Genomic DNA, 26184 nt, shown 5'->3' with positions numbered 1-26184 from the left:
ATTGCACACGTAGTGTTTTATATTATTACTATTACGTCATAAGCGTATGGATGGCACATAGAAACTGTTTTTTAGAAACGAAACAACAGGCGACAAACATTTGTTTATAACGGAAAATACAAAGAAAGGTTAAGAAGCAAATATCAGCTGACGCTCATCATATAACCCACGGTTCAAAAATGTGGGCTGACAACTGGGATTACAATTTTAAAACGTTCTACTCAAATACTATCCGTTGGGGGTAATATTAAGCCAACCGATGACAAAAATAGGCCGAATTCGTCGTTTTTGTTTTGTACGGATCGTATTTCTGTGAAAGATTGGCATTTTTGTCTTGATTTGTAGAAATCTGAAAACGCAATTCACAGCTTGTCTTTTATTTAGTTTTATGATACATTCAAGATGGCGGCCTCTATATGGTAAATATCGCATTTATTTTATTATCATTTGTGCGCCAGCTGACTGTGTCTGAAAGCAACATGTTTACAGCAACCCCAGAACCGCTATTATTACAGCGCCCACGTTAAATTGACGTTTTGGGTTCTATTACAGTATTGCTTTAAACATTGATGAGAACATTTATTGAAAATATAAAATTCATCTGTTTCCATGGTAACCTGTGTTTGAGTATCGAGGTTTATTTCTGATAAAACTATATTCACAAATTCATTCTTGTATGCAATTTGGTCTTAATTGCTGTGATATTAACCACACATTGAAAGCGTTTATTTGTACAAATTATTTGTATAATGATAGTTATATAGGGTCTATGTTTAAATAGTGCAGCAAGTTTGTTAAAAATTGGCAAAAATCAAGATGGTCGTGAGGTCTGTAATGGTAGGATCAAATGTTTGCAGAATGATTTTATCTTGCACTTATTGTTTTCCAATATTTGTGAGCTTATGCCCTAATTACAAGTGGATTACGTCATTCTAATTCATTGGCGAAGTCACTGGGAAAAAATGTCATTCTATTTCATTGGTGAAAACATCTGGAACACAATTTCAGTATATTGGTAAAATTACCTTAATAGTTTGCTAGCGGTGCTATGGTTAGAAGGGGTTTAAAAAATAGTTGTATCCGTAGATTAAGCACGGCACATATTATTTACTAGTACATCTGTACTTCTCTATTTTGTGGGTGTGTCCTTAGAGGACACGTAATTTATTATGAAATAAAAGAAAAATGAACTCGTCATAGCAATGACGAATGGATAAAAACAATGAAAAGAGCATATGACCACAAGAGGGCGCTGACAAGAGTATTTAGCTTCGTCAAAAAGAAACCCTCAACTTCGCAAAAGTTTATGAAGATAGGGGTTCAATTCAAAGATGGCGGAAAATTTAGAAACAGTGAATTCAGCTCTTGCAGCGACACAAAAATTGCGATGCAGCGTCACTCGAGTATTCACCCATTTGAGGGAAGGAGTGAAAAGTACAAAGGGAGAAGTCAGTAAAGAAAGTATGTTCATTAGGCAACTTCAGGAAGCCCTCACAGCTGTTACCTCCGACTTCAGGTATTTCCGGATCATTTGTCTATTTGTCTATTGTTGTTTAAAAGTTGGATTTCCACTTTGTAAATGTGTTAAATATCTCTGAAATATATATATATATAAAAATATTTTTCATTCACCTTTCCACACATTTCATTTTGAGAGTATTGGAGAGTTTATATTCCCAATTAGACTGTCAACAGTTAATTTATTTCTAAGTTTACTCAGGCTGAAATACCTCAAATTAGTGAGGGGATGGTATCTCACAGATTTTCATAGTGGGAATATAACTTCAATTTCAAAAGCAAACGACCAAAGCTGATAAAAATAACATAACTAATTACAAATATTCACTACCAGTAACAAATATGTTTTATCCTAAAGTTTCATCACTTTGTCCTGCCAGAGTCATTTTTCATAAGAGTGCCTCTGATTGGTTGAAAAAATGTTTTTGTTTTTAAATCTTGATGTTTTTTAGAGCTGGTTTCAAAACTTTCAACTAATCCTATGCACCGCTGAACTGTAATATTAAGTATGAGCCACGAGTACAGTGCTGTTTTGGCAAAGTGGCTATAACACAGTACTGTACACATACCATCTATCAACCTGTGGTTTTGTGGCTCCAGTTTCATATTTTGATCACTGTCAAAAAAATTGTAAAAACTGGCAGGAGTACATTTCAAACAAACTGTCCAAGTTTTGAAGAACAAAAAATGCCCAAGGTTAGAAAACAAAAATACTATACTATATATTTAAAGCAAGTACCTTTAATGTCAAACTACATCCTAATTATAATAAGAATTTTGACTCAATATTTCTCTTTTATTAAGTCAGACTTTTTTTATTCCTTGTTTCTCGAGTTTTTATAAGGCAGGGAGGACGGGGAAAAAATAAAATTAATTCTTTTTTTCCATTAGATTTGTGTGATTCTCAAAGAATTGTAAGTGAGATCATTGATCGGAGAAAAGAAATGAAATAAAATTTTATTCCATGTATAACCTTCTTTCTCATCTGCGTGAGACTTCGGTACTTTGATCATGATACTGCCATGAAAATGCAACTTGGATTTGTTATGCGGCTGGCGGTAAAAAACTGAAGATAAAAATAAGCAATTTTCTGTGCTTACAAGTCGGTGGGCGCGAGAAATTACGCTGAAATAACATTTTATTTTTATTTCATTTTCAGCTCTTGTTCATTTGGCGGGTTCGCGAAACAAGGGATAATAAAAGTCTGGCCTTTATAGTTGTTTTTTTTCCCATTTTTTGAAAATATTTCATCATTTGTAAAATCACCATGTTATATATATTGAAAAACATATAATTATTAGTCTAAAACACTTAAGCTTTTTGTTTATAATGATTAAATGCAATTAGGACATTATAAAAAAATACCAGCAAGTTGCTGATGTCCAACGGGCATCTGAATCACTGTCTCTTAGCTTCTGTCCAGTAAAAATCAAACAATAGATTCATTCATGTTTTTACTTTATTTCAGTGAATTAGAGAAGCTGAGCTCGTCCCTTCATAAATTCACTGATGGAATTCCCATGGGCAATAGTGGTTTACTCAGCTTAGATCCAGTACAAGACAAAACACCCATGTACACACAGCTTCTGCAATCTTATAAGTGGTCCACCAAGGTACTGTACGATCATTTTGTGATCTCATTGTTTTTCACCAGACTAATCAACATCAAATTGTCATGCATGAATTACACTGACCAGAAATGTGTAGCTTTCACCAATGGTAATTACCCGTAACAATTTATTACCCAACCACCAAGCTACGATTTCGCAACGCACAATGTTTGCTTTTTTACGTAATAGTCTACTATATCGTTGATTTAATCTAATCTTCAGTAACTTTGGTGTTGTTGAGTTTTGAATCAAATCAAGGCATATAACGCACAGCCTAATTTGCCCATTTCCACGTTCTTTCCCAAAGTTACAAAGCCATGCTAGCCTCGCAGGCGCCATGTTAACACAGAATTCCTTGAAGAGGACATCCGTACCATCAGGAGGGTTATCTGCAAAAAGGAGGAAAACTCAGCCGACATGTCATGCTACACCAGCACAGTAAGGACTCTGACTAGCTCATTATAAGTATTTTCTGTGTAATAACCTAGTCTTTATCATAAACAGAACCAACCATATTGAGGATCTTTCTCTCATACTGCTGGTCGAAAATATACAATTTGAGGTTAACACAGTCCATTTTACACTGATATTGATGTTCACTTCTTTTTTTCAGTCTTGTAGACAATGTAGTCACCACTGTAGACAGATCATTTAACGATCTATCACTTACAGTCAACAGGCCACAAGGAACAGGAGCCGTACTCCAGGTATATGACAATACTGTCAATCAATATAGTTTTCTTCCTACTGTAAAATACTTTATTTTCCCTGGGAATTTACTTTCGCTGTTTTCGCTGAAGGAATGATTCAGTGAAAATAAAACCTAGTGAATATACTGTTGTTCCTATATTTTGAATTCAACTCATCAAAAGTCAGTGAAAATAAATTCCATTCAAAACACCCAAAAAGACTTTTCGGCGAAAATTAATTCCAGCTAAAATAAAGTATTTCACATTACATTTCCCCATCGTCAATGGAATCTTCAACTTCAACTTCTGACCTTACATGACCTGTTTTGTCTTTAGCTCTGTTCATTTGAATATAATGTATGTTGCATGTGTAATAAGTCTACTACATCATGCATCTGTATGTCTGGTTTTGATTGGTTTTTCTAGTTGTTGACTCGTCTATAATTTATTTCTTCTATTAACACATCACCCATTGACATCATTTTTTTAAAATTTATTTTGGCTAACCATGGATGCTTTCAGCAGGTGGTGTGTTATTTAAAGCGAGAGTATCGTCACCTGCGTACGTGCGGGAATTGAGTCCCAAGCGACGATAACAACACGCGCTAAAAACGCAAGGCTCTTGGGTAGACGCTTGTTTGTAAACAATGACACGCTATGGCCATCTGACGCTTGCACAAGTGACGACTCCCCCCGCTTTAACAATACAAACATACCAATACAATACAATGAAACTTCACACATACATCATGTTGAACATATATGCTTTCAAACTTGATTCATGCATAGAACATCATCATGTGCACAGCATTTTGTTTCACAAGTCAAATTTCAAATGGCTAACTGGCAGCCATTTTGTTTTAAAATATTGGACATTTTGTGCAAAAGTACTCCTATGTACAAGTACCGTTACAGCATTTGTAACATGTCATGACTTGTTTCTTAAATTAGGCAACATAATTGACCGTTCTATGTTACTTACTTGTAGGCTACTGTTGGTAGGACGTTGAGCGCCATCGTCATTCTTCGAGGGCTTCTAATAGAAAGAGTGATAGTACGTGGTTATCATGAAAACTTGCACAAAGACAATGGCACGGTGAGTGAGTGTTAAAACTTATTTGCCTTATATGAGTACTTTGCATATAGTTTGCATATGATGTAACTTGTTTTGCCTTATATGAAAAGTAATTTGCATATGATTCAAATTTGTGTGTGGTGAGAAATGGTAAATTCAGATAATTGTCAAACAATCAAAGAGTACAAGAATTCATACATTTTCTAAACTTTTTCTAATTATTACATTAATTTTTCAACCAACCAGACATTATTTGATATTAACATAGAATTGTGTTCAATAATTCTAGCTGGACCTGTGGACACCTTCAAAGTATCGAGTATTTCAAAAGGTACGTGCTCACAAATCAATGTCCGCATTTTCATTCTCCGCCATGTTCCTCTCGTTTTGGTAGAAGATTTTGTTTTACCTGAGATCAGAGCCAATTGTCCAGAACAGTATATTAACATTCTCAATCATTTAAAGTGCGCATGAGTCAGATGGCCATAAAATGTCATTGTTTACAAACAAGCATCTACCCTTGAGCCTTTGCGTTTTTAGCGTGTGTTGTTATCATCGCTTGGGACTCAATTACCGAGTGATGACCCTCTCGCTTCAAGATTGAATAAATTTATTTCAGTGCAAAATCTAGGATGATGATCGTTTTTTGATTTACAACGAATGTTGTCAAATTGAGTTCAATATGAAAATAATATATTTGCTGTATTTTATTGCATCTTTAATCTACAGTTGCATTTATTGTATATTAGATTATCAATATGTCTTGTTTTAACCACAAACACACATGTCATAGCACATGCACTACTGATAGAGCAATATGGTACTCTAATGTGACCTCTAAGGAACAGACGTCATGACATTCTGTAATATGTGCGGTAAATAATTTGTATTAATTTTTTTGCAGTTAACAGATCATGCCATGGCTGCAATGCTGCACTACCACTTACCACACTTACCAGAAATAGGAATCAGGTCGTTTATGGTAATTTCCATTTACTCATTTGTTTCAAATGACGTTACTATCAGTGTCATGTAATGAATTATACATGAGGACGTTGATTCAGCAAAATAGCAACATACTGTAAAATACTTTATTTTAGCTGGAATAAATTTTTGCTGAAAAGATGTTCTGGGTGTTTTGTATGAAAAAAGGTATTTTCGCTAGATTTTATTTTCACTGAATCATTCCTTCAGCACAAATAAATTCCAAGCGAAAATAAAGTATTTTACAGTACGTAGTTATAACTGTTGGGGCATTGAAATAATTTCTCAAGTACCTTGTTCAAGCTATAAACTCTCTTTGGATTCACAAATTATCACCGAAAATCACAGCCATGTAATCTAATTGGGGCTAAAAATGTTGGTATTGTCTGCACATGTTCTCATTTGATTTGTTTCACCACGTTCTATGGTTACATCAGTGTTATTACTGGTATTAGTAAGATCTCATACTGATGACAAACTGTTTATGTATATTTTCATAAACAAATTTTAGCAATTCCGAAATACACTCTATGGTGCATTTATGTCAATATTCAAATGAAATATTTTGGCAGGGAAAATTTAGCTGTGAATTGTCCCACTGATATAACTCTTTGAAGCCAAAGTAAACTTTCAATTCCATTTCATAAAATAAACTTTTTCAAGATTTTTTCAAAAGTCCAAATTATTGTAAAATACTAGAAAATGTTTCACTAAAAGTGTGACGAGAAAAAATTCAGCATTCAAAAAGTTAAAATTAAAAGTGCAAGCAACTCAGACGCAGCTATCCAATTCAATGGTTCAAGCCAAACTTTGTCGAGCGGAGCTTATCATATGAGTGATTGTCCGTCGGCGTCCGTCGTCCGTGTCACTGTTTTATTTTTTCAACTTCTTCTTGAAAACTACAAGCCTGAATGCTTTGATACTTGTTGTGTATGTACCTGGGGTAGATATCTTCAATTCTCTAATTGAAGTGATATTTTCGACTTCTTGTTAAAAACAGCAAGTCCCATTGCTTTGATATTACATATATAGGTACTACATGTGGACCTCTCTCAGTTTCGTTCATTTCATGATGATATCTTCAATGCTCTAATTTTAATATTTTGGTAATTTTTGGTAAAAAGTGATATTTTCGACTTCTTGTTGAAAACCGCAAGTCCGATTGTTTTTATATTACATATATAGGTACTACATGTGGACCTCTTTCAGACTTGGTAATTTCGTGGTGATTTCTTCAATTTTCAATATTTTCTGGAAATGAACCCTAATTTTAGAGCCAACATACAAAATTTGAGTCAATTTTTAGTTTTTGGCTATTTTCGTCCCAATCTTTTGAAGGACTATAAACAGGGCTATTTTGTGATGAAAAGAGGGAACTGGTGGTGAAAATGTAAACAATGTATTTTATTCGCATAAGACCTACATCAAATAAATAAAAAATAAATAAACCGATAAATAATATAATAAATAATACATTTTTTTTTTTTATCGTTTCTTTTTAGACTTGGTTGCATAGTTATACAACATTGTTCTCAACGGCTTGTCATCGTTGCGGTAAATATTTGAATGGTAATATTCCGCCAACATGGCGGGACTTTAGAACTCTGGAAGTGTGCCACGAAAACTGCAGACAATAAAAATGCTGTGTTGTTAGACTGAAGTCACCTAAAATAAAAATGTACTCTGAAGGACATTCCTAAAACTGTGAATCTTACCAGACTATCCTTTTTATATTATCTTTTTTTATTTTCTGATGGAATAAACTTTTGCTTTAACATTCAGTTGTTGTTCAGCATGACCAAACGTTGACGATTGATTCTGACATGTATGCATCCACATTAAATGTTGAGTGATCATTAAATTAGGTCATCAAAACAATTTCTCATGAACTGTACACAATAAATAAAACTTATTGTTGATTCAGTCGTGAATATGCTAAGCTTAGTTTGTTCAAAAACAATGTTCATTGATTTGTTGCATATTCTGAGTTGTCGCCATTTTGACTTGTATATACCTTATAAATTCTAGAACTCCATAAGCCAAATCAAGACAGTCATAGCACAATTACTGTAAAAGACTTTATTTTCACTTGGAATTTTCGCTGAAGGAGTGATCCAGCAAATATACCTTTCTTCTATATTTTACAATCAACCTAATCTTCTCGACTATTAAAATGATTGTGATCATCAGTAGAAGTGTTTATTTTCCCAGGCATGTTAGAAAAATGAATCACGCAAACAACTTTAGATTTCATATAAAAAGATAAACATTTAATTTTAGCACCATAGGAAGAGGGTAAATGCAGGTTTAATATAAAACTTAAAAGAAAAAATATTCTACAAAAAAGTTCTGTAAGTTGATCATACATTATTTCTTTTATTATAAGCACCATGCTAGAAAGCTAACAATCTGTACAAAACACTTGGACCATAAAAATGTGACTTTAAAAAACGGAATTACATGACCACCAGAGGTGATATAGAATCTTCGAGGAGTATTCGTCCTGTCAAAATAGCAGTTTAAAAAGGGTATTCTAGATTGACTTTGTAAGTCTGTTAAATATTCTGTAGTGCCCAGTTTGGGCTGCTGTTCCGAGTGTTTTCCCATCATCTTTACATACCAGTTTCAGCTCTTAAAAGGGCAACATATTTTTGAACTGGGGTAAAGATCGCATAATGCCCAAGAGTTTTAATCAATATCTATCGATTCGGTGTGTTGGGTAAGGAAGTAAGTATATGTGCTACTAATAGAACAAATACAGAGGTTAAAAAAATCTGCGTAGCAGTTAAAATTTCTTTACACAGAAAATCAAGGTACTTTTGTGAAAGTTGTGCAATGTACAACCAACAGCAAGACATGATATAGTGACTGAGCCACAAAATAAAACAAGAAAACGGGATCAGAGTTCTTCATGTGAGGATTCCGATTTTTCTTCAAGCCATAATGTTGATGCTTCAGTGTCGCTGAAATAATTGGGTTCTCCTGTGTAGTGTGTCGGTTCTATAAGTAGCGGCTCAGCGGACAGAGCCACCACATTACGTGGAGAGAAATTCTTCGCCCATTCATCTCTGAAAAGGATTATAAAGTTGTGTTTTATTGTCATGACAATATTTAAAAATTACTGTGGTATCAAAATCACTGCCTTATGTTGAGTCATAAAAGTTACATTTAGGCTACTGTATAAAATGAACCACAAGTCATAGAAACAATTTATCAATTTAAATTAATAGACAAATAACTAATTCCTACAATGTTTATTTCAATATTGTTTCGCATTACACGATGTGATTAATTATTCAGAATGACTTTTGATTCACAAAAACAAATGAGTAAAGAAAAACAAAAATAGCGACAGACATATTTATAATTGGTGCATCATGGAAATAATTTCTCGGAGAATAAACTTTCTTGGAATTCACAACAAATAACTAATATTTCTCAAGAATGTTCACTAAACCTGCAGCCAACATGAATTTGTGTTCATTTGATTGAACAAAAAATTATAGAAAAATGCATAAAAATTATGACATGGTGTAACTTATGAAACTAAATTGACAGTGAACAAGCCATGCATGGCACAGTCCCCGTTAGTTATCAAATTTAAGATAAATAGTTTTGTTTATAGTAATATAGCTGGAATATAACCATGTCAGGAATATGATTTTTTAACATTAAATTGATTGACATTTGTATCTGATCATCAAACAAGTACTTGTCCATATTGAGAGATATTGCTCTGGAACAGCATTCAAAATCAGCCATTTTGAATACATGTATATATATAACATGATGTATAACAAATATATAAAATTTGAATAACATCAGTCAAAGCATTTAAGAGATATGGCTCCAGAAGCCCAATCATTAAAACAAAATGGCCACCAGTCAGCCATTTTGAATCCGATCTGAAAAATAAATGATGTGCATCAGGAACCTGTAATGTCTAATATATGTACCAAGTTTATACGCAATCCATCCAGAAATGCCAGAAATGCTTGATATTTGATGATTTTTTAGCACAAAAATGGCCACCATTTGGCCATTTTGAATAGGATCGTCAAATCAATATATCTGTCTATCTATGACATGATGTATAATGAATATTTAAAATTTGAACATAATCAGTGAAAGCAAGTCAGAGAGAACCACATTCATTAAAACAAAATGGCCGCCAGTTGGCCATTTTTAATCTTATCTGAAAAACAAAATGATGTGCATCAATGTCTAATGTATATACCAATTTTGAACAAATCCATCTGTAAACAGCCGAAAAATGTTTGATTTTGATAATTTTCAGCACAAAAATGGCCGCTATTCGGCCATCTTGAATCAGATCGGAAACAAATTGACGTGCATATGTATAATATGATGTATGTGTGAAGTTTGATCGTGATTGGTCCAGGCATTTCTAAGATACAAGTCTGAACGCACGCACATATGCACACACGCATGGAGGTCAAAACATAAGTCCCCATTTTCGGACTGCGTCCGAACGGGGACTAATAAACAAGTCTGTTAACAACAAGGGCTGGGAAAGACTGACGCAATACTGCAGGAGACTTACTCAGGATGCTTGTTAAACATTATCGGCAGATACTCATCTACTGGAACCATTTTCGGTAGCGGATTGGCGTCTAGTAGTTTTCTGGCTCCTTGCTGGTTGATGATGTAGCCGAGGGTCCAATACGTATAATACGGCCACACCAGATAGTGTGAACCACGTACCCAGGATTCCTTTGAACTGTCCATAATCTTTCTACCAATGTAACTATAATTAAGAAAGAAAATAAAACTGCATTTTCAAAGTAAACAAACCCCAATTAAAATACTGCTCTATTCTCAGGGACGGACATACGGTTATTTTCACCGCCTGGCGACCATCACGGTGAAAAGGCTGATAACTCTCAGAAACTGTACTTTGGGATAGTTGTTGTTGAGACTTCCCTGAAGAAGATAACCCCTACATATGCAACATATATAAATTTGTTTTCACTACTTTAGCTCTTTTCACCAGCTCTTCAACCGGCAATCCACAGCAGCTTGCAAAAAGTCCATAGAAATACATGGTGCGTGTCTCAGCAACGTAGAATGTTCGGTGATATAGCTCCGCCCCCCAAGGATACTTACTATTGATATTCAGTGCAACATTTGATAGAAGATTTTATATTTGTATGGGTATCAATTGTTTTGACCCCCTCCCATGCAGCTAGTGCGGCCAACTCACTTCAGGCACGTTCATGGAATAGACAGTAAAAGTAAGTTTTCAAAAACAAACACACATCGCTATTTTCTATTTTGTTGGTTACGTTGCAAGGGAAAGTCAATGCCTAACTTGCAGCAGTAGTATTCTACCCTCGACAAATACAAACTGATTATCAGTTTTAGTGGAAAAACAGTTCTGAATCTGAAGAGTGCAAGGAAAATTATAGTTTGTGTACATTTTCATAAAATACTACCTCGGTACCCCCCTCACCTTCCAAGTTCAAATAATGAATGAACAAGTCATTGTCAATGACACGTCCCCGTTCCGTTCATATTTGAGTGACATATACATTCAAAGCAGATCATGACCGAAATGCACCTGCATATGTACAACACATTGTGCTAAATCTGAACAAAATCCATCCATGCATGACTGAGATCCGGTTCTGGAATTGTGAAAATACGTGATTTTGATGCATTTTCGGCCTTAAAATGGCCATCATTCCGCTATTGTTAAGCAGATCATGAAACAAATGCACATATCTATTTGTGACATGATGTACCATGTGTGTGTGAAGTTTGAATCCAGACATGTCTTGGATACGGATCCAGAACTGAATTCTTTAACAAAATGGCCGCCAGTCGGCCATTTCGAACTTGATCCGAAAAAAAAAAGACGTGCATCAAGGTCCTATTATGTTTAATGTATGTACCAAATTTGAACAAAATCCATCCATGCATAACTGAGATACGGGTCCGGAATGGTGAAAATGTGCGATTTCAATGCATTTTCGGCCTTAAAGCGGCCCCCATTTGGCTATCGTTAATGAGATCATGAAACAAATGCACATACATATTTGTGACATGATGTACCTTGTGTGTGTGAAGTTTGAACTCGATCAAACCAAGCATGTCTCAGATACGGATCCAGAACTGAATTCTTTAAAACAAAATGGCCGCCAGTCGGCCATTTCGAACCCGATCCCAAAAAAAAAATGACGTGCATCAAGGTCCTATTATGTTTAATGTATGTACCAAATTTGAACAAAATCCGTCCATGCATAACTGAGATCCGGGTCCGGAATGGTGAAAATGTGCGATTTTGATGCATTTTCGGCCTTAAAATGGCCGCTATTCGGCTATCGTTAATCAGATCATGAAAAAAATGCATGTGCATATGTCCCATATAATGTGTGATGTATGAGTGAAGTTTGAACTTAATCCATGCATGTTCGAGATACAGGTGATCACGGACGGACGCACGGACGGACGGACGCACACAGGGCAAAACATAAGTCCCCGTTTTCGGACTGCGTCCGAACGGGGACTAATGAATGAATGAAATTTATTTCACCAAAAAAAAACAAAAAAAAACAACGGTAAAGGTAGAAGTTGCACAGGTAGTAAATACATATAAATAAATAAATAAATAAATAAATAAATAAATAATTAAATAAATAAATAAACAAATAAACAAATAAATAAATAAATAAATAAATAACGAATTCTACTTAGATAACTTTTCTTTTTTTTTGGTGGGGATTACAGATATAGTTCATCAGAACTAGTCGAGTCCGTAACCCCTGTATATATAATTTCATAGTTTAATCACACAAATCTCCAAATAAAGAAAGAAAGAGAAAAAATATAACAAATCAAATTTTTAAGAGATAGTTTTTTAATTTTGCTTTAAATATACGTCTCTTAGTGATGGTTTTAAATGCATCAGGCAAAGAGTTCCAATGTTTTGTTGCAGAATATTTAAAACTGTATTGGTTGAGTGTAAGATTCAGTTTTGGAGTATAGTAGTTCAAGCTACATGCTAAACGGGTTTGATAATTATGGGACAAAGGATCCAAATAGTTGTAAATATCATGTACAAAATATTTATTGCTGAGATCAAAGACAAATAAACTGGTTTGTAACTTGCAGAGTGAAAAACTGTCTAGTATTCTTAGTTTTTTGAAAAGAGGAGCAGCATGGGAATACGAATCAGAGAAAGTGATGAGGCGTACTATTTTTTTCTGTAAGAGATATATTGGTTGCAGTAGAGTAGCATATGTATTACCCCAGATTTCCAGGCAATATGTAATGTGTGGTAGAATTAAGGAATTGTATAAGAGAATTAGGATATTCCTAGGTACAAAATGACGTAGTTGTGAAATTAATCCAATTTTTGGTGCGATAACTTTGCAAATTTTATCAATGTGGGCTTTCCATGACATATTCTGGTCAATGGAGACGCCAAGGTAATTGACAACATATACGCCCTGTATCGGTGACCCGTTAATTTCCAGGCTGCCCTCAGTAGTGACCGATCGTTGTGGTGTTTTAATTATCATGTAATTTGTTTTTTCAGAATTAATAGGAAGTTTGTTAGCACTGCACCAGTCACGAACCCTTCGAAAATCATTATCAATTTCTGAGAGATTGATTTTATTGTTTTGAATAAATTTAAATAGGTTAGTATCATCTGCAAAGAGTCGAAAATGAAAGGAATTGGTAGAGTTGGCTATATCATTAATATAAATAAGATTGGGCCTAGTATCAACCCTTGCGGAACCCCGCAGGTAATAGGTTGTGGCAAAGATGAAGTGTTTTCAATACATACAAATTGTTGGCGATTACAAAAGTAGTTTTTAAACCATGATAGAGAAAGACCTCTAATACCATAGTGTTCTAGTTTGCAGCACAGTATTTCATGATTAATGGTGTCAAAGGCTTTTTTGAGACCGATAAAAATACCAAAGGTGATATGGCCGAGGTCCAGTTTGTCAGCTATGTCGGACACCAAGTCAGCCAAGGCAAGTTTTGTACTGTGTTTTTTATGGAAGCCAAATTGAGTATCAATGAGTATGGATTTTTTCTCAAGATATGTAATTAATTGCTTATTAACGATTGATTCGCATACTTTGCTAAATATAGGTAGAATGGATATTGGGCGGTAGTTGTTGACATCATTTGCGGAACCTTTTTTATAAATGGGAATGACCTTCGCTATTTTAAGAGCATTAGGAAATATACCTTGGCGAATTGAACAATTGATAATGTGGGCAAGGGGGTGAGAAATGATATGGCTAGCATGCTTGACAATTTTAGGGGGGACACCATCATGTCCTACTGATTTTCCAGGATCTAGGGCAGTGATTTCATTGAATATATCGCTCTCATTCACAGGACGAAAATAAAAAGAGTCACGATAATTGCCAGTTAAATATTCAGTAAAGTCACCCGGGGCAGTAATGCATCCTCTATTCTCTAACTACCCCCTTCATCTTCCATTCATCCAATTCTGACATATCAGACAAAATATTATTGAAAATTATTAACTGCTGGCTGCTGAAAAGGATGCTGTGTTGATTCAATTCTAATCTAATTATTTTATCAAGACATTTTTGTAACATGCCAGTCGTCATTTCAGTTACAGAATACTTACACAATGTCCCAGTTTATGTGTAGTTCTTTCAGTTCTGCCATCATTGCGTTCAGTCTCTCCAGAAATTTGAACTTGAATCTAACATCATCCTCTAGCACCATAACTTTACTGTAGTTTTTACTCACAACCTTAGGGGAATCAAAGAATCGAATGAAAACAGGAAATAATATGATAGCGCCCTCATGTGGTGTTACAGCACTTATAAAGCCTTTGAAAGCAGAGAAATGAAAACGGGGAATAATGGTGTAGCGCCCTCGCTTAGTGGTATAGCAACCCATTCTACAGCCTTATGGGAAGCAGAGAAATGAAAACAGGAAATAATAGTGTAGCGCCCTCGTTTGGTGCTATAGCATTCAATTTTACAACCTTTTTGGAAGCAGAGAAATGAAAACAGGAAATAATAGTGTAGCGCCCTCGTTTGGTGCTATAGCATTCCATTTTACAACCTTTTTGGAAGTAGAGAAATGAAAACAGGAAATAATGGGATAGCGCCCTCGTTTGGTGCTATAGCTTTCCATTTTACAACTTTTTGGAAGTAGAGAAATGAAAACAGGAAATAATGGGATAGCGCCCTCGTTTGGTGCTATAGCTTTCCATTTTACAACCTTTTTGGAAGTAGAGAAATGAAAACAGGAAACAGTGTAGCGCCCTCGTTTGGTGCTATAGCATTCCATTTTACAACCTTTTTGGAGGCAGAGAAATGAAAACAGGAAATAATAGTGTAGCGCCCTCAATTGGTGCTATAGCTTTCCATTTTACAACCTTTTTGGAAGCAGAGAAATGAAAACAGGAAATAATGGGATAGCGCCCTCGTTTGGTGCTATAGCTTTCCATTTTACAACCATTTTGGAAGCGGAGAAATGAAAACAGGAAATAATAGTGTAGCGCCCTCGTTTGATGCTATAGCATTCCATTTTACAACCTTTTTGGAAGCAGAGAAATGAAAACAGGAAATAATAGTGTAGCGCCCTCGTTTGGTGCTATAGCTTTCCATTTTACAACCTTTTTGGAAGCAGAGAAATGAAAACAGGAAATAATAGTGTAGCGCCCTCGTTTGGTGCTATAGCTTTCCATTTTACAACCTTTTTGGAAGCAGAGAAATGAAAACAGGTGTAGTGCCCTCATTTTGAACAACCTTTTTTGATCTCCCACAGACTAGTTCCTTTTCATGATTTATAATTTCATGAGATTTCTAGATAGGATGAAATTACAATTGATTGCAGTAGACATATTAATATTCAAAATACAATGTACAAAAACAATGTGAAAATATGGTATGTAAATTAGGAGAGAAATGTATGTACCTCCTGCCATATATTGTAATGGCTGAGAAAACATCCAATCTCTCCTTTAGTGAGTTCTCTGCCGTGGTAAGGGTCGGCAAATCCCGGCAACATCTTTATACCAAGCTCCAACACTTTCTCATCTGTAAGCTCCCTTGTTAACGAACAAAGACATATTTTTTAATAGACATTAATATTTGTAAATATGCCACGTCTTTTTTTCTTAGTAAACAAGTTCATACTTGAACAGACGGTGAATGGCTTATTTCTCACAGAGTGAATGTCTCAAGCAATACTGTAGAATACTTTATTTACGCTTGGAATTAATTTTCGCTGAAGGAATGATTCAGTGAAAATAAAATCCAGCGTAAATACCTTTTTTCCTATATTTTACATTCAACTCGTCAAAAATCAGTGAAAATAAATTCCATACAAAACACCCAAAATGTCTTTCCAGCGGAAAATTAATTCCAGCTAAAATAAAGTATTTTACAGTACGTCAACTTTCTATCTAAAATCGTCAATTTTTCACACATTACTAAATCTTGCCTATTACATGTACACTATGGAAGGACTAGTTGTAATTTTATCATTGAGGTGTCTGGCAAATACAATACAATGCAATGGTCAAAAACACTCAGCCTCAAAGTTGGGTTTTTGTTGTTTTCTTGACTTTAGCTGTTTTCACCGGCTTTTTGCTCTGCGTTCTACAGCAGCCCGCACAGAGCCGATAAAAATACATGGTACAGTGGTGCATGTCCTAGCAACATAAGAGGTTATACCCCAAGAATTAGAAATAACGGTACGTACTGCCCATCTACAGCATCCACCAGGGTGGCATCAATTCCGAGTAAATCAAATGCGGCCACCATTCTCTCTCTCCTGTCAGGTCTTCGTAACAAATTAATCATGTAAATTTCATCAAATCCCAATCTCTCCGTGTGTCTTACTGGTACGGTGACGTGTTCCGATGTCAGTAGTGGTGGGCGATCAACTAGGGAAGGAAGAATATTGTCACATGTATACCACGAAGGTTATTTTAATATGCCTCCCTGAAGATTGCTAAATATACATCTACATATTAATATAGAAATGTGATTATTGGCTTGGGGGGCAACTTTTTTTTCTTCTTTAATATTTTCAGTATTTTGACAAAAAACAGGAAACATGTCATAAGCAGCCCCATTTGAACTGATGTGCATGTTGACCAGAAATAATTTTGCGTACCCTATTTAATATAATATGAATATGGTGATAATTATTATTAAAATTATGTGTTCATATTACATTGTTATGAATAGTTAGCACATCAGTTTGTATTACATACAACAATTTAACATTATAATGGGTAATACTTTCTGTTATTGGTGTTTGAGGGTGTCTATATCTGCCTGTTACAATTCCGAGATCAAGGTGGCTAGTCCTGAATTTTGTTTCACATTATTTATTGAAATGTCTTTTTTCAAAGGATATACATATATGTATTTGTTATCAATTTTTTTCATATTTTTTTTATCCATAATACTAAGTCAAATTTACCCTTGTGATACCACATGAGCAAACACATGGTCACATGACATAAGTTTATGATAATAGTATGCAAAGATCTGGAATGTTATTTTTTGTGGTTGTCTAAAAATTCATCAGATGTGTAAGTATTGTTTGCATGGCATGAACATAGCATTTTTATTTGAGTTTGTCTTTTACCGTGTAATTTATTGCTATATTTGGAGATACCAATAAAATTCCAAGGATGAAATAAACAAAATAAATGCAAAATTACCCAAATAATAGCAATATGTATATTTAGTCAACCAAAATGTGTGGCTGAACATTGCACATACTATCCAGTGGTAGCTATATTAAACAGGACACAACCTTTGCTACATCAGTAAAAGTACTACGTTGCCAGGTTACTCATTACGGAGATTTTCTAGTGGCCCAAGAAAATGTTACCATTCACAAAATAAAGTAACCTAAATAATTTTTTCCTCATTTAAAAAAAAAATTACTGAAAATTTGTAGCAAATGAAAAATTATATCCATTTTGTCCAAAACTATTAGATACTATGAGAAGAATAATTAAAAATATGAAAAATGTTGAACCAAAATGTTGGGGGAAAAAATAAGGGAGGAATTTTATGAGATCCTAAAAATTTTTATGACTGGATACAATTATCACCAGCATAATATTTCTGATGAGAAAACACCGCATACATCAATAGAATTTGATGTGCAAATAACCATGCAGAGAAAGGTGCTATGTATATATACTCACTCATGCTTTCCAATGCACAGTGAACCATCTGTTCAATACTGGTGTGTAAAGTGTCATCATTTTGTAAAGGACTTAACAACATTCCAAAATACCATGTGTTTAATACATACATCTGGATCTCTATAATAGAAAGTATAATATTATCACAGGCACAATGGTTTCAGAGAAGAAGTTGCAGGTAGATTCATTAGAGGTCATAACTGAAAGTAAATTATATAACTTCTAATAGCTTATTTGCTCTATTAGTAGTGCATATACTTACGTACATGTAAATGACAATGATGTGTCTATGGTCAAAATAGATAATATATTTAAATGATTAAAATTAATTTTTTTCATCTGTGTTTTTATTAAAGATGTGCTTTTAATAGGGCAAATATCGTAGTAAGTTAAAACAAATACAAAAAATAAAATGTTCTTTCTTTTAAAACTGATGCAGCAATTTTTATTTTTTTTATTTTTATGTTTTTGTGAAAATGATTTGAATTTGAATTTATCATGAATCTTAAATACTGTGCAACCAGAATGTCCTTTTATCTGATAGATCAAGATTTCCATTAATTAATTATGTAATACACTGTTTAATATTGACAATGAATGAATATTGTAGGAAGTGATTTTCACAACCAATCATTCCAAGAGTGCCTTTTTTGCAATTGATTTTTGTAGGAAGTTTTAACAGCTTTAGACCAGACTTTTTTTATTCCTTGTTTCTCGAGTTTTTATAAGACAATTTTTTTGAGAAGGGCGAAAAAAAAATAGAATTAATTCTTTTTTTCCATTAGATTTGTGTGATTCTCAAAGAATTGTAAGTGAGATCATTGATCGGAGAGAAGAAATGAAATAAAATTTTATTCCATGTATAACCTTGTTTCTCATCTGCGCGAGACTTCGGTACTTTGATCATGATACTCCCACGAAAATGCAACTTGGGTTTGTTATGCGGCGAGCCAAAAAAAAATGAAAATAATAAGTTTTTTTAGTAATTTTTCGCACTTACAAGTAGCGAGAAATTACGCTGAAATAAAATTTTATTTCTATTTCATTTTCGGCTCCTGTTCATTCGACGGGTTTGCGAAACAAGGGATAATAAAAGTCTGGCCTTATTGACGATAACGAGGATAAATGTTAAAATGTAATTTTCATTTTGCCTGACAAACCATGACAAGTTTGGATTTTGATATTAATTCTAGCAACAAATCAAACACTTTGTGCAAGATTTGAACATAATTTCTAAAACATAATAAAATTCTAAAACAGGGTTTCGATGAAAGACATTTTAACATTGTTTAAGATCAATTAAAAACGGTTAACCAATTTGAGTCCTAAAAATTACAATGTACTATTTTCAGTAAAAAAACTAATCAAAGAAAGCTTAGAAAGAACTCCCGTGTGCTGAGAGTATTGGAGACACATTAAAAATTAATTCAAAATTACTTGAACTTGAGATATTGATGGAAATGCAGAAAACTAATTATGCAAATAAGGTAACTAATATGAACACATTTAAGTGTAAAAGTAATAAGGTCTGCGCAATGTAAAAGTAATAAGATCTGCGTAATGTAATATCGATGTACCAAGTTTCATTGAAATGTGATTAGAACCAAAAAATTATTAATTATTGTGCTAATTAAGAGAATTAATATGAACAGATTTTAACCCAAAATTAATCAGACTGTCTATTGTCCTAGAGCATTTATGTACCAAGTTTTATTCAAATGTGATGATCAATACTTGAGATATCAGTATTAATTAATTAATTAATTAATTATGTTAATTAGGTGATTAAGAAGCATAAATATTTACCAAAACTAATATGGTGTATAGTCCTACACATGTAGGTTCATTGAAATGTGATGAGTACTCTTTAAAAGTTTCATTAAAATTCAATGAGTGGTTCTTAGGACAAATTAACTAATTAAGCAAATTAGTAGTTAATATGCACAATAATTTATCCTAAAATTAATCAGGTCTCTGCATAGTCCTAGAAGATCTATGTCGCAAGTCTCATTGAAATGTGATGATTAGTACTTGAGATATCAGACGAAGGGCTGAAAATTAACTAATTATGCTAATAAGGTGATTAATATGCACAAATATTTCTCCAAAAACTAATAAACTAATAAACTTGAAATATCAATAGCTGAAAATTAATTAATTATGCAAATTTGGTAATTAATATGTACTGATATTACCCTAAAAACTATCAAGTCTGTGCAGTCTCATATGACATCTATGTACCAAGTTTTATTGAAATGTTATGATTAGTACTTGAGATATCAGTGGAAAAGCCGAAAATTGATTAATCATTATGCAAATTAGGTAATTAATATAAACAGATTTTTACCCAAAACTAATGAAATCTGCGCATTAGATCAGAGCATCCATGTGCCAAGTTTCATCAAAATCCAATGAGTGGTTCTTCAAATATCAGTGGAACAGTCATGGAACAGCTTAAAATCAGTTAATTATCATGCAAATTAGGTATTTAATATGCATAGATTTTTACCCAAAACAAATCAAATCTGCGCATTAGTTCAGAGCAGTGTTCTCCCCAGGCCTTTCAAGCACTGCGGGCCCGCGTCGCTTAGACAAACAGCCGCGTCGCTTTTGTTTCGCCCGCGATCCTTGAAATCCTGCCCGCGATGCTTATTCACGTTGTATTGTTTACAAGTGTCAGCCTCGTCTAGCACATCTTTAAAACAATAACATGCATATGTATTGATCGAAAAGTAATCCCGCCTTTGTACATAGTTAGCCTTACAAAAACAGTGATAAAAACGGAAGTCTACAAGAAGTTACCAAGTCTATCAAGGGTGCGGAGCTGGCAAACCAAAAATACTAGGGTAGTAATAATTTGCCCATTGCGTCGGGATGGTCTATCCCGAGTTGCTGCACTGCGATTAATTGCGTTTTTACTACTTCATCGCCAGTGACACTAATTACCAAGAATTAAAAAAACACGTGAAATTATGTCGCATCGAAAAAAAAAACTGTAAATAAATCGAAGTAAAAATTATTCAACTGCAGACGAGACGGACGAGGAAAAAACGAACCCTGACCTCTAGAAATACCTCATTCATAGTGCGTCATTACCGAGGAACGCCACCCTAAGGCGACGTAACGCATGTAGTGACATCACAACCGATGCATGCTGGGTTACAACGGAGATTTTGATTGAGGTAACAGAGATGGCGGCGCAGAGTGCATGTTTTTCCGCGATGTTTAAAAACAACATTTCGTTGGCGATTTTGATGCAATTTCTAAGTTAATCATCAATGAATCGTTTTAATTAAGCAAACATTCTAAGTTTGTGTATTTTTAAACAAAAAAGTCAGGGACCGATGATCGCAACAGCAGCGGTGAATACCCGTTCAACGCAATGCCGTCAGCTGACAATGTTACGGTGATCGTAGCGTTACACAAATAATAGATAGATCAATGAAAAATCGCTGACTTTAGTTTTGAAATGCCGTTGTAGAAAAAAATGTCATTATTGATTTATTAATTTCTTCATACAGATTTTACAAATTTAACAAACAAATCCCCCCCCCCCCATCGTATGAACTGACAGTAACATTGGCACTAAAACTGACTGTACTTGTACACAAAATAATGATGAACCAGTTACCTCCACGGATAAACAATATATTTTCTGACTGGCTATAAGTATTTCCATTTCTTTCCTGTTCTATTTCAAACTGTATTTGACTAAATGCACACATAAAACACAATGAATGTAAATGATAAAAAATATATGAGATATGTATCTCTTCTTTATTTCAGTTATAATGTTTGTTGGGGAAACTAATTATTATGCAAACAAAATTATGCAAATAAGATGTATTGTTATGTAAATTAGCCGCGATGCTTGGCTTAGGGTCTGGGGAGAACACTGGTTCAGAGCATCCATGTGCCAAGTTTCATCAAAATCCAATGAGTGGTTCTTCATATATCAGTGGAACAGTCATGGAACAGCTAAAAATCAGCTAATTATCATGCAAATTAGGTAATTAATATTCATAGATTTTTACCAAAACCTAATCAACTCTGCGCATTATCCCAGAGCATCTATGTACCAAGTTTCACCAAAATTTGATTAGTGGTTCTTGAGATAACGGTGGAACAAAAAAAGTGACATATATACATACAGACATACAGACATACAGACAGGGTAACTGCAAAGACTCCTTTTTGTGCTTCGCACACGGGAGTCAAAAATTTATGTGCTACAATATCTCCCAATTTAAACACCTTTTAAATGCAATTATTCAAACCTGGTTGGCAGTTTAAAGTTGTAGTGTTCATCACCTTGTTAGAGAAGGAGCAAATATGGCTCCCTCGGGAGTGTAGAAAAATTCAATATGGCTGCATGAAATCTGACTTGCCTGCAATTTTGGCTGAGTAAGCGAATATCAAAATATCGTCATAGTCACCACGATACGAATTGAGAGGGTTAAATTGCAGCTTCAAAGACGATGATCTACGTAAATCGATAAGGAATGTTGAATGCACCATGGGTACGGGGAAACAACCTTTCCTTTCTCTCCGTAATGTTGGCAGGTATTCCGGTGTTCTTATGTAATAACCCTAATAACAGGGAAATAAATTATTATCAATATTATATATGAGCATGTGTTTCTATTGTTTTAGCAACAGTACTATTCAGGAGTATTTGATCAAATCCAAGTACATGTACCATGGCTTCAAATTGAATACAGTCCCTCTATCTCTGATCTGGAAATACTTATGTTTAAGGTGTCAGCTGGATTTGTGGGACATTGCTCGTAATGGCAAGCCGCCAAGCCTGGTGACTTTGTGGGTTATATGGCCACAGTGGTTTGGTCGAGATTTCAATGTTTTTGGCATAAATGAAACCCATTTTACGAAAGTATCAATTATTTCACATTTTGACAGTACATACCCTCGGTATACTGTAAAATACTTTATTTTAGCTGGATTTAATTTTCGCTGAAAAGATTTTTTAGTGTTTTGTATGGAATTTATTTTCACTGATTTTTGACAAGTTGAATGTGTAAAATATAGGAAAAAAGGTATATTTGCTGTATTTTATTTCCACTGAATCTTTCCTTCAGCGAAAATAGTGAAAATTAAGTATTTTACAGTATTGTTATTCTGCACAATGTTTCTCCCTATGGAACAATGAGCTAATTCGTTCAAAGATGTTGCGACACCAACAAGTGAATATACTCAATTTTTCTGTCCCTGTTATTCTTTGTGAAACAACGGCAAATGTTTCATTTTGTAAAGTTCAAAGTGCGTTCAAAATGGTCGGCTGGTTGAATGCACCAAAAACATAACCTCCTTGGTTGAGCTAAATATATATTATAAACATGCATTTACTTACCTGGTCATCGACCCCACACCAAAAATTAGCATATGCTGAGTCAGATTCCATCATTGGGGCTATAATTGTTTTTTTCTCTGCTATTAACAGATTCAGAGTCTGGGGCTCTTCAATAAAATTATCGCAGTCAACAAACTGAAATCAAAAGAATCAATATTCACATTTAAGGAAATAGAAATTTTGACTGAGAAATTCATCTTTCGTTTTTTCATTGAGCAGTGATAAGAATGGAAAAATTACTGGTACAGTTCAGAAGACAAATATTTAAGTTAACTAAAATAAAAATAATTGTACTGGTACTTTGTGTACATGTGTTTTTTTTAAAGGAATAAACCATTTCTATTACACAATGTTTTCCATCGAAATTTGTGAATTTCCATAGTACATAGACTTAGGATAGTTTTGATATATAAACTTATTCAGCGAAGCTTTAAGCTTTATTTCAGGAACTACTGTTAAATACTTTATTTTAGCTGGAATTCATTTTTCGCTGAAAAGACTTTTTAGGCATTTTGTATGGAATTTATTTTTACTGATTTTTGGCGAATTGAATGTATATTCACTGGATTTTATTTTCACTGAATCACTCCATTTAGCGAAAATTTATTCCAAGCAAAAATAAAGTATTTTACAGTACATGTGCATACAATTTCAAAACATTCAAAATACTAAATGGTATACAAACTTGGTAGAAATACAGAACAGATTATATTCATCACTTTTTCCTCCATCCTTATATTAAACCCATGTTCATTTGGTCCAAAAATAACAAGGAATTTACAGGAAAATACAAAAAATTTCACAAAATGTTTTATGTTTATGTGGGTTTAATAATACTGTAATAACAATAGAACTCATTATTTCATTGCCAAGTTTGTGAATTTAAAGCCCAACGAAATAGCTCAAAGCATCAAAATAGATAAATAAAATACTAGTTAAAATAAATGGTTTTACAGTATGATTAACTTACAAATATAAAATCAGCCCACTGTCTCCGTGCTTCATCAAGTGCCTCCTGTCGTAGCTTAATCATATGACTGAATCTCTCTTCAGGCCAGTCAAGTGGACCGACTTCGGTACTGTATTTATCTGGTTCATCTGCGTAACTCTCATCTATACTGCGGTATGTATGTTTCACGTTGGATACCCATTCCTTCAGAATTGATGTCGTGTTATCGATATTATGGTCGCTTTGTATCCTATAGTAAAAAAAAAAAAGGTCATGTGACATACTTGCGGAGAAAAACAAAAAACTAATATGTACACTGACACAGAATTGGTTTTTGATATCTTGGAGAGAAAATTTTGAAGTTTGTTTTTTGAAGTTTGAAGTTTGTTTTATTACACCAGCAACTTGTAGGCTCATTCGAAACTCATACTTAGACAGACAAAAACATATTTATTTGGACTATTTTAGCGATTCCAACATGATATGAACAAGGATGAACAAAATGGCTGCTTTGATGACTTACACTGACAACAACACAGAATGACAAAAATGGTGAATTAGATGATGTATTAGGACAGAAATACCACATAACTGATTTAAGTATTTTACCAGATGTGCACTAGTTTGAAATGGAAAGCCACCTAATCTGCCAAAAAGTGCAATCAAATTGTGGAAACCAAGCAGAAAATCCCCCCAAAAATGTGCACAATGGTTTGTCATGATATGTAAATTAAATGTTTGCAGAGTCTTTTTTTTTTCACAATGAAAGTGATTTGAAAATCTGTGAACTTCAAGTGGAAACAATTTTCATTCTTTTTATTTTGTATTTTTTAATTTAAATATTTTATTGTTTTGCTTCATTTACTTTAAGGTTCATTATATTCTAAATACAAATTATATTACAACATATAAATGTTTATTGGTCTATATCACTTTATTATATTAAAAATAATGTCTCAACAATATGAAGTTCATTCATCAAAGGTCAATAGTTATCTCAATTTTATTTTATTTCATTTAATCTGATTTATATATCAGATTTTGGCATCGTTACTGTAGAAATAATTATTCATGAATTGTTTGTAGTTATCATTTCTGTCAACTAGAGAGACAGTTAAATTTCGGATGGTGATTTAAAAAGTGACAGGATACACACAGGCACTTCACTGCTTGACAATCTAAACACAGGAAACTTCGGAGACGTTCATCGCAAGGTTTTATGCACCGAAGTTTCTGAAAGTTTCTGTTTAATAACAGGTGAGTCAAAATGAAAACGGTTGGAAAGAATTCGACCCAGACTAAGCAGCCACGTTGTAATACGTACCATTTATGCCACGTCTCGGGGACACTCAGAGTATGAGCGGTGTCGCCTTTCAAGGGCGCAGACAAGCCGAAGACGGGGTCGAAGCAAACGTTTCAACAAATCAACACGTTTCGCTGTACAACTTATTAATCACTTATGCTTCAAGTTTTTTTGTCTTATACTGCACTGGTTAATAAAACTAAACAAACAACGAAAGCGTACTCACCAAATTCGCATTCTGGATTTCGGATAATCCAATCTGTCAATATAGGCCAAGAAAACTGGCAGCGTGTGAGCTTTGTTGCGAGCTAAAATTGGTAGAAAAATTGTCGGATTTTGAAACTCGGACTCTGCGTGTACGTTCTCGACTACGTTATCCGTGTTATTGTTCTGTGATAGTGTGATCTGAACGCCAGAAAGAACCAAGATCGATAAAATAACAGACACCGTCCTTCCATTCCACCCGCTAGCTGCCATGTTCAAAACCCA

The 26184-nt window shown here is 34.1% G+C and overlaps 2 protein-coding genes across 2 annotated transcripts; one reads left to right on the top strand and one right to left on the bottom strand.

The window, feature by feature from the left end:
- Positions 1 to 1312: 1312 nt before the first annotated feature.
- Positions 1313 to 7657, top strand: LOC100374309 (mediator of RNA polymerase II transcription subunit 27-like). The gene is made up of 8 exons (XM_002733023.4): positions 1313 to 1516; positions 2987 to 3131; positions 3436 to 3566; positions 3742 to 3835; positions 4806 to 4913; positions 5182 to 5223; positions 5797 to 5874; positions 7379 to 7657. Exons 1-8 carry the CDS (start codon positions 1332 to 1334, stop codon positions 7511 to 7513), a joined length of 918 nt encoding a protein of 305 aa, XP_002733069.1. The 5' UTR covers positions 1313 to 1331; the 3' UTR covers positions 7514 to 7657.
- Positions 7658 to 8223: 566 nt separating this feature from the next.
- Positions 8224 to 26184, bottom strand: LOC100378316 (procollagen galactosyltransferase 2-like). Its single transcript, XM_085492439.1, has 10 exons — positions 25922 to 26184; positions 24414 to 24642; positions 23444 to 23578; positions 22464 to 22665; positions 18076 to 18195; positions 16608 to 16791; positions 15819 to 15951; positions 14515 to 14642; positions 10441 to 10644; positions 8224 to 8944 (listed from the first exon to the last, which is right to left on the bottom strand). The coding sequence occupies exons 1-10, from the start codon at positions 26170 to 26172 to the stop codon at positions 8776 to 8778; spliced, it is 1755 nt and encodes a 584-aa protein (XP_085348565.1). The 5' UTR covers positions 26173 to 26184; the 3' UTR covers positions 8224 to 8775.

Source organism: Saccoglossus kowalevskii, chromosome 17, assembly GCF_978046115.1.
Source record: "Saccoglossus kowalevskii chromosome 17, keSacKowa6.1, whole genome shotgun sequence".
NCBI classification, from domain to species: domain Eukaryota; kingdom Metazoa; phylum Hemichordata; class Enteropneusta; family Harrimaniidae; genus Saccoglossus; species Saccoglossus kowalevskii.
This window is presented reverse-complemented; position numbering and strand designations above follow the sequence as displayed.

Excerpts from the sequence above, each read along its gene's own strand:
- LOC100374309 (XM_002733023.4), top strand. The coding sequence starts at position 1,332 with ATGGCGGAAAATTTAGAAACAGTGAATTCAGCTCTTGCAGCGACACAA. Across the intron at positions 3,836-4,805 it reads GAACAGGAGCCGTACTCCAG|GCTACTGTTGGTAGGACGTT; the intron begins GTATATGACAAT and ends ACTTACTTGTAG. Across the intron at positions 4,914-5,181 it reads TGCACAAAGACAATGGCACG|CTGGACCTGTGGACACCTTC; the intron begins GTGAGTGAGTGT and ends CAATAATTCTAG.
- LOC100378316 (XM_085492439.1), bottom strand. The coding sequence starts at position 26,172 with ATGGCAGCTAGCGGGTGGAATGGAAGGACGGTGTCTGTTATTTTATCG. Across the intron at positions 23,579-24,413 it reads AGTGGGCTGATTTTATATTT|TTTGTTGACTGCGATAATTT; the intron begins GTAAGTTAATCA and ends TTTTGATTTCAG. Across the intron at positions 8,945-10,440 it reads ATGTTTAACAAGCATCCTGA|AGATGAATGGGCGAAGAATT; the intron begins GTAAGTCTCCTG and ends AATCCTTTTCAG.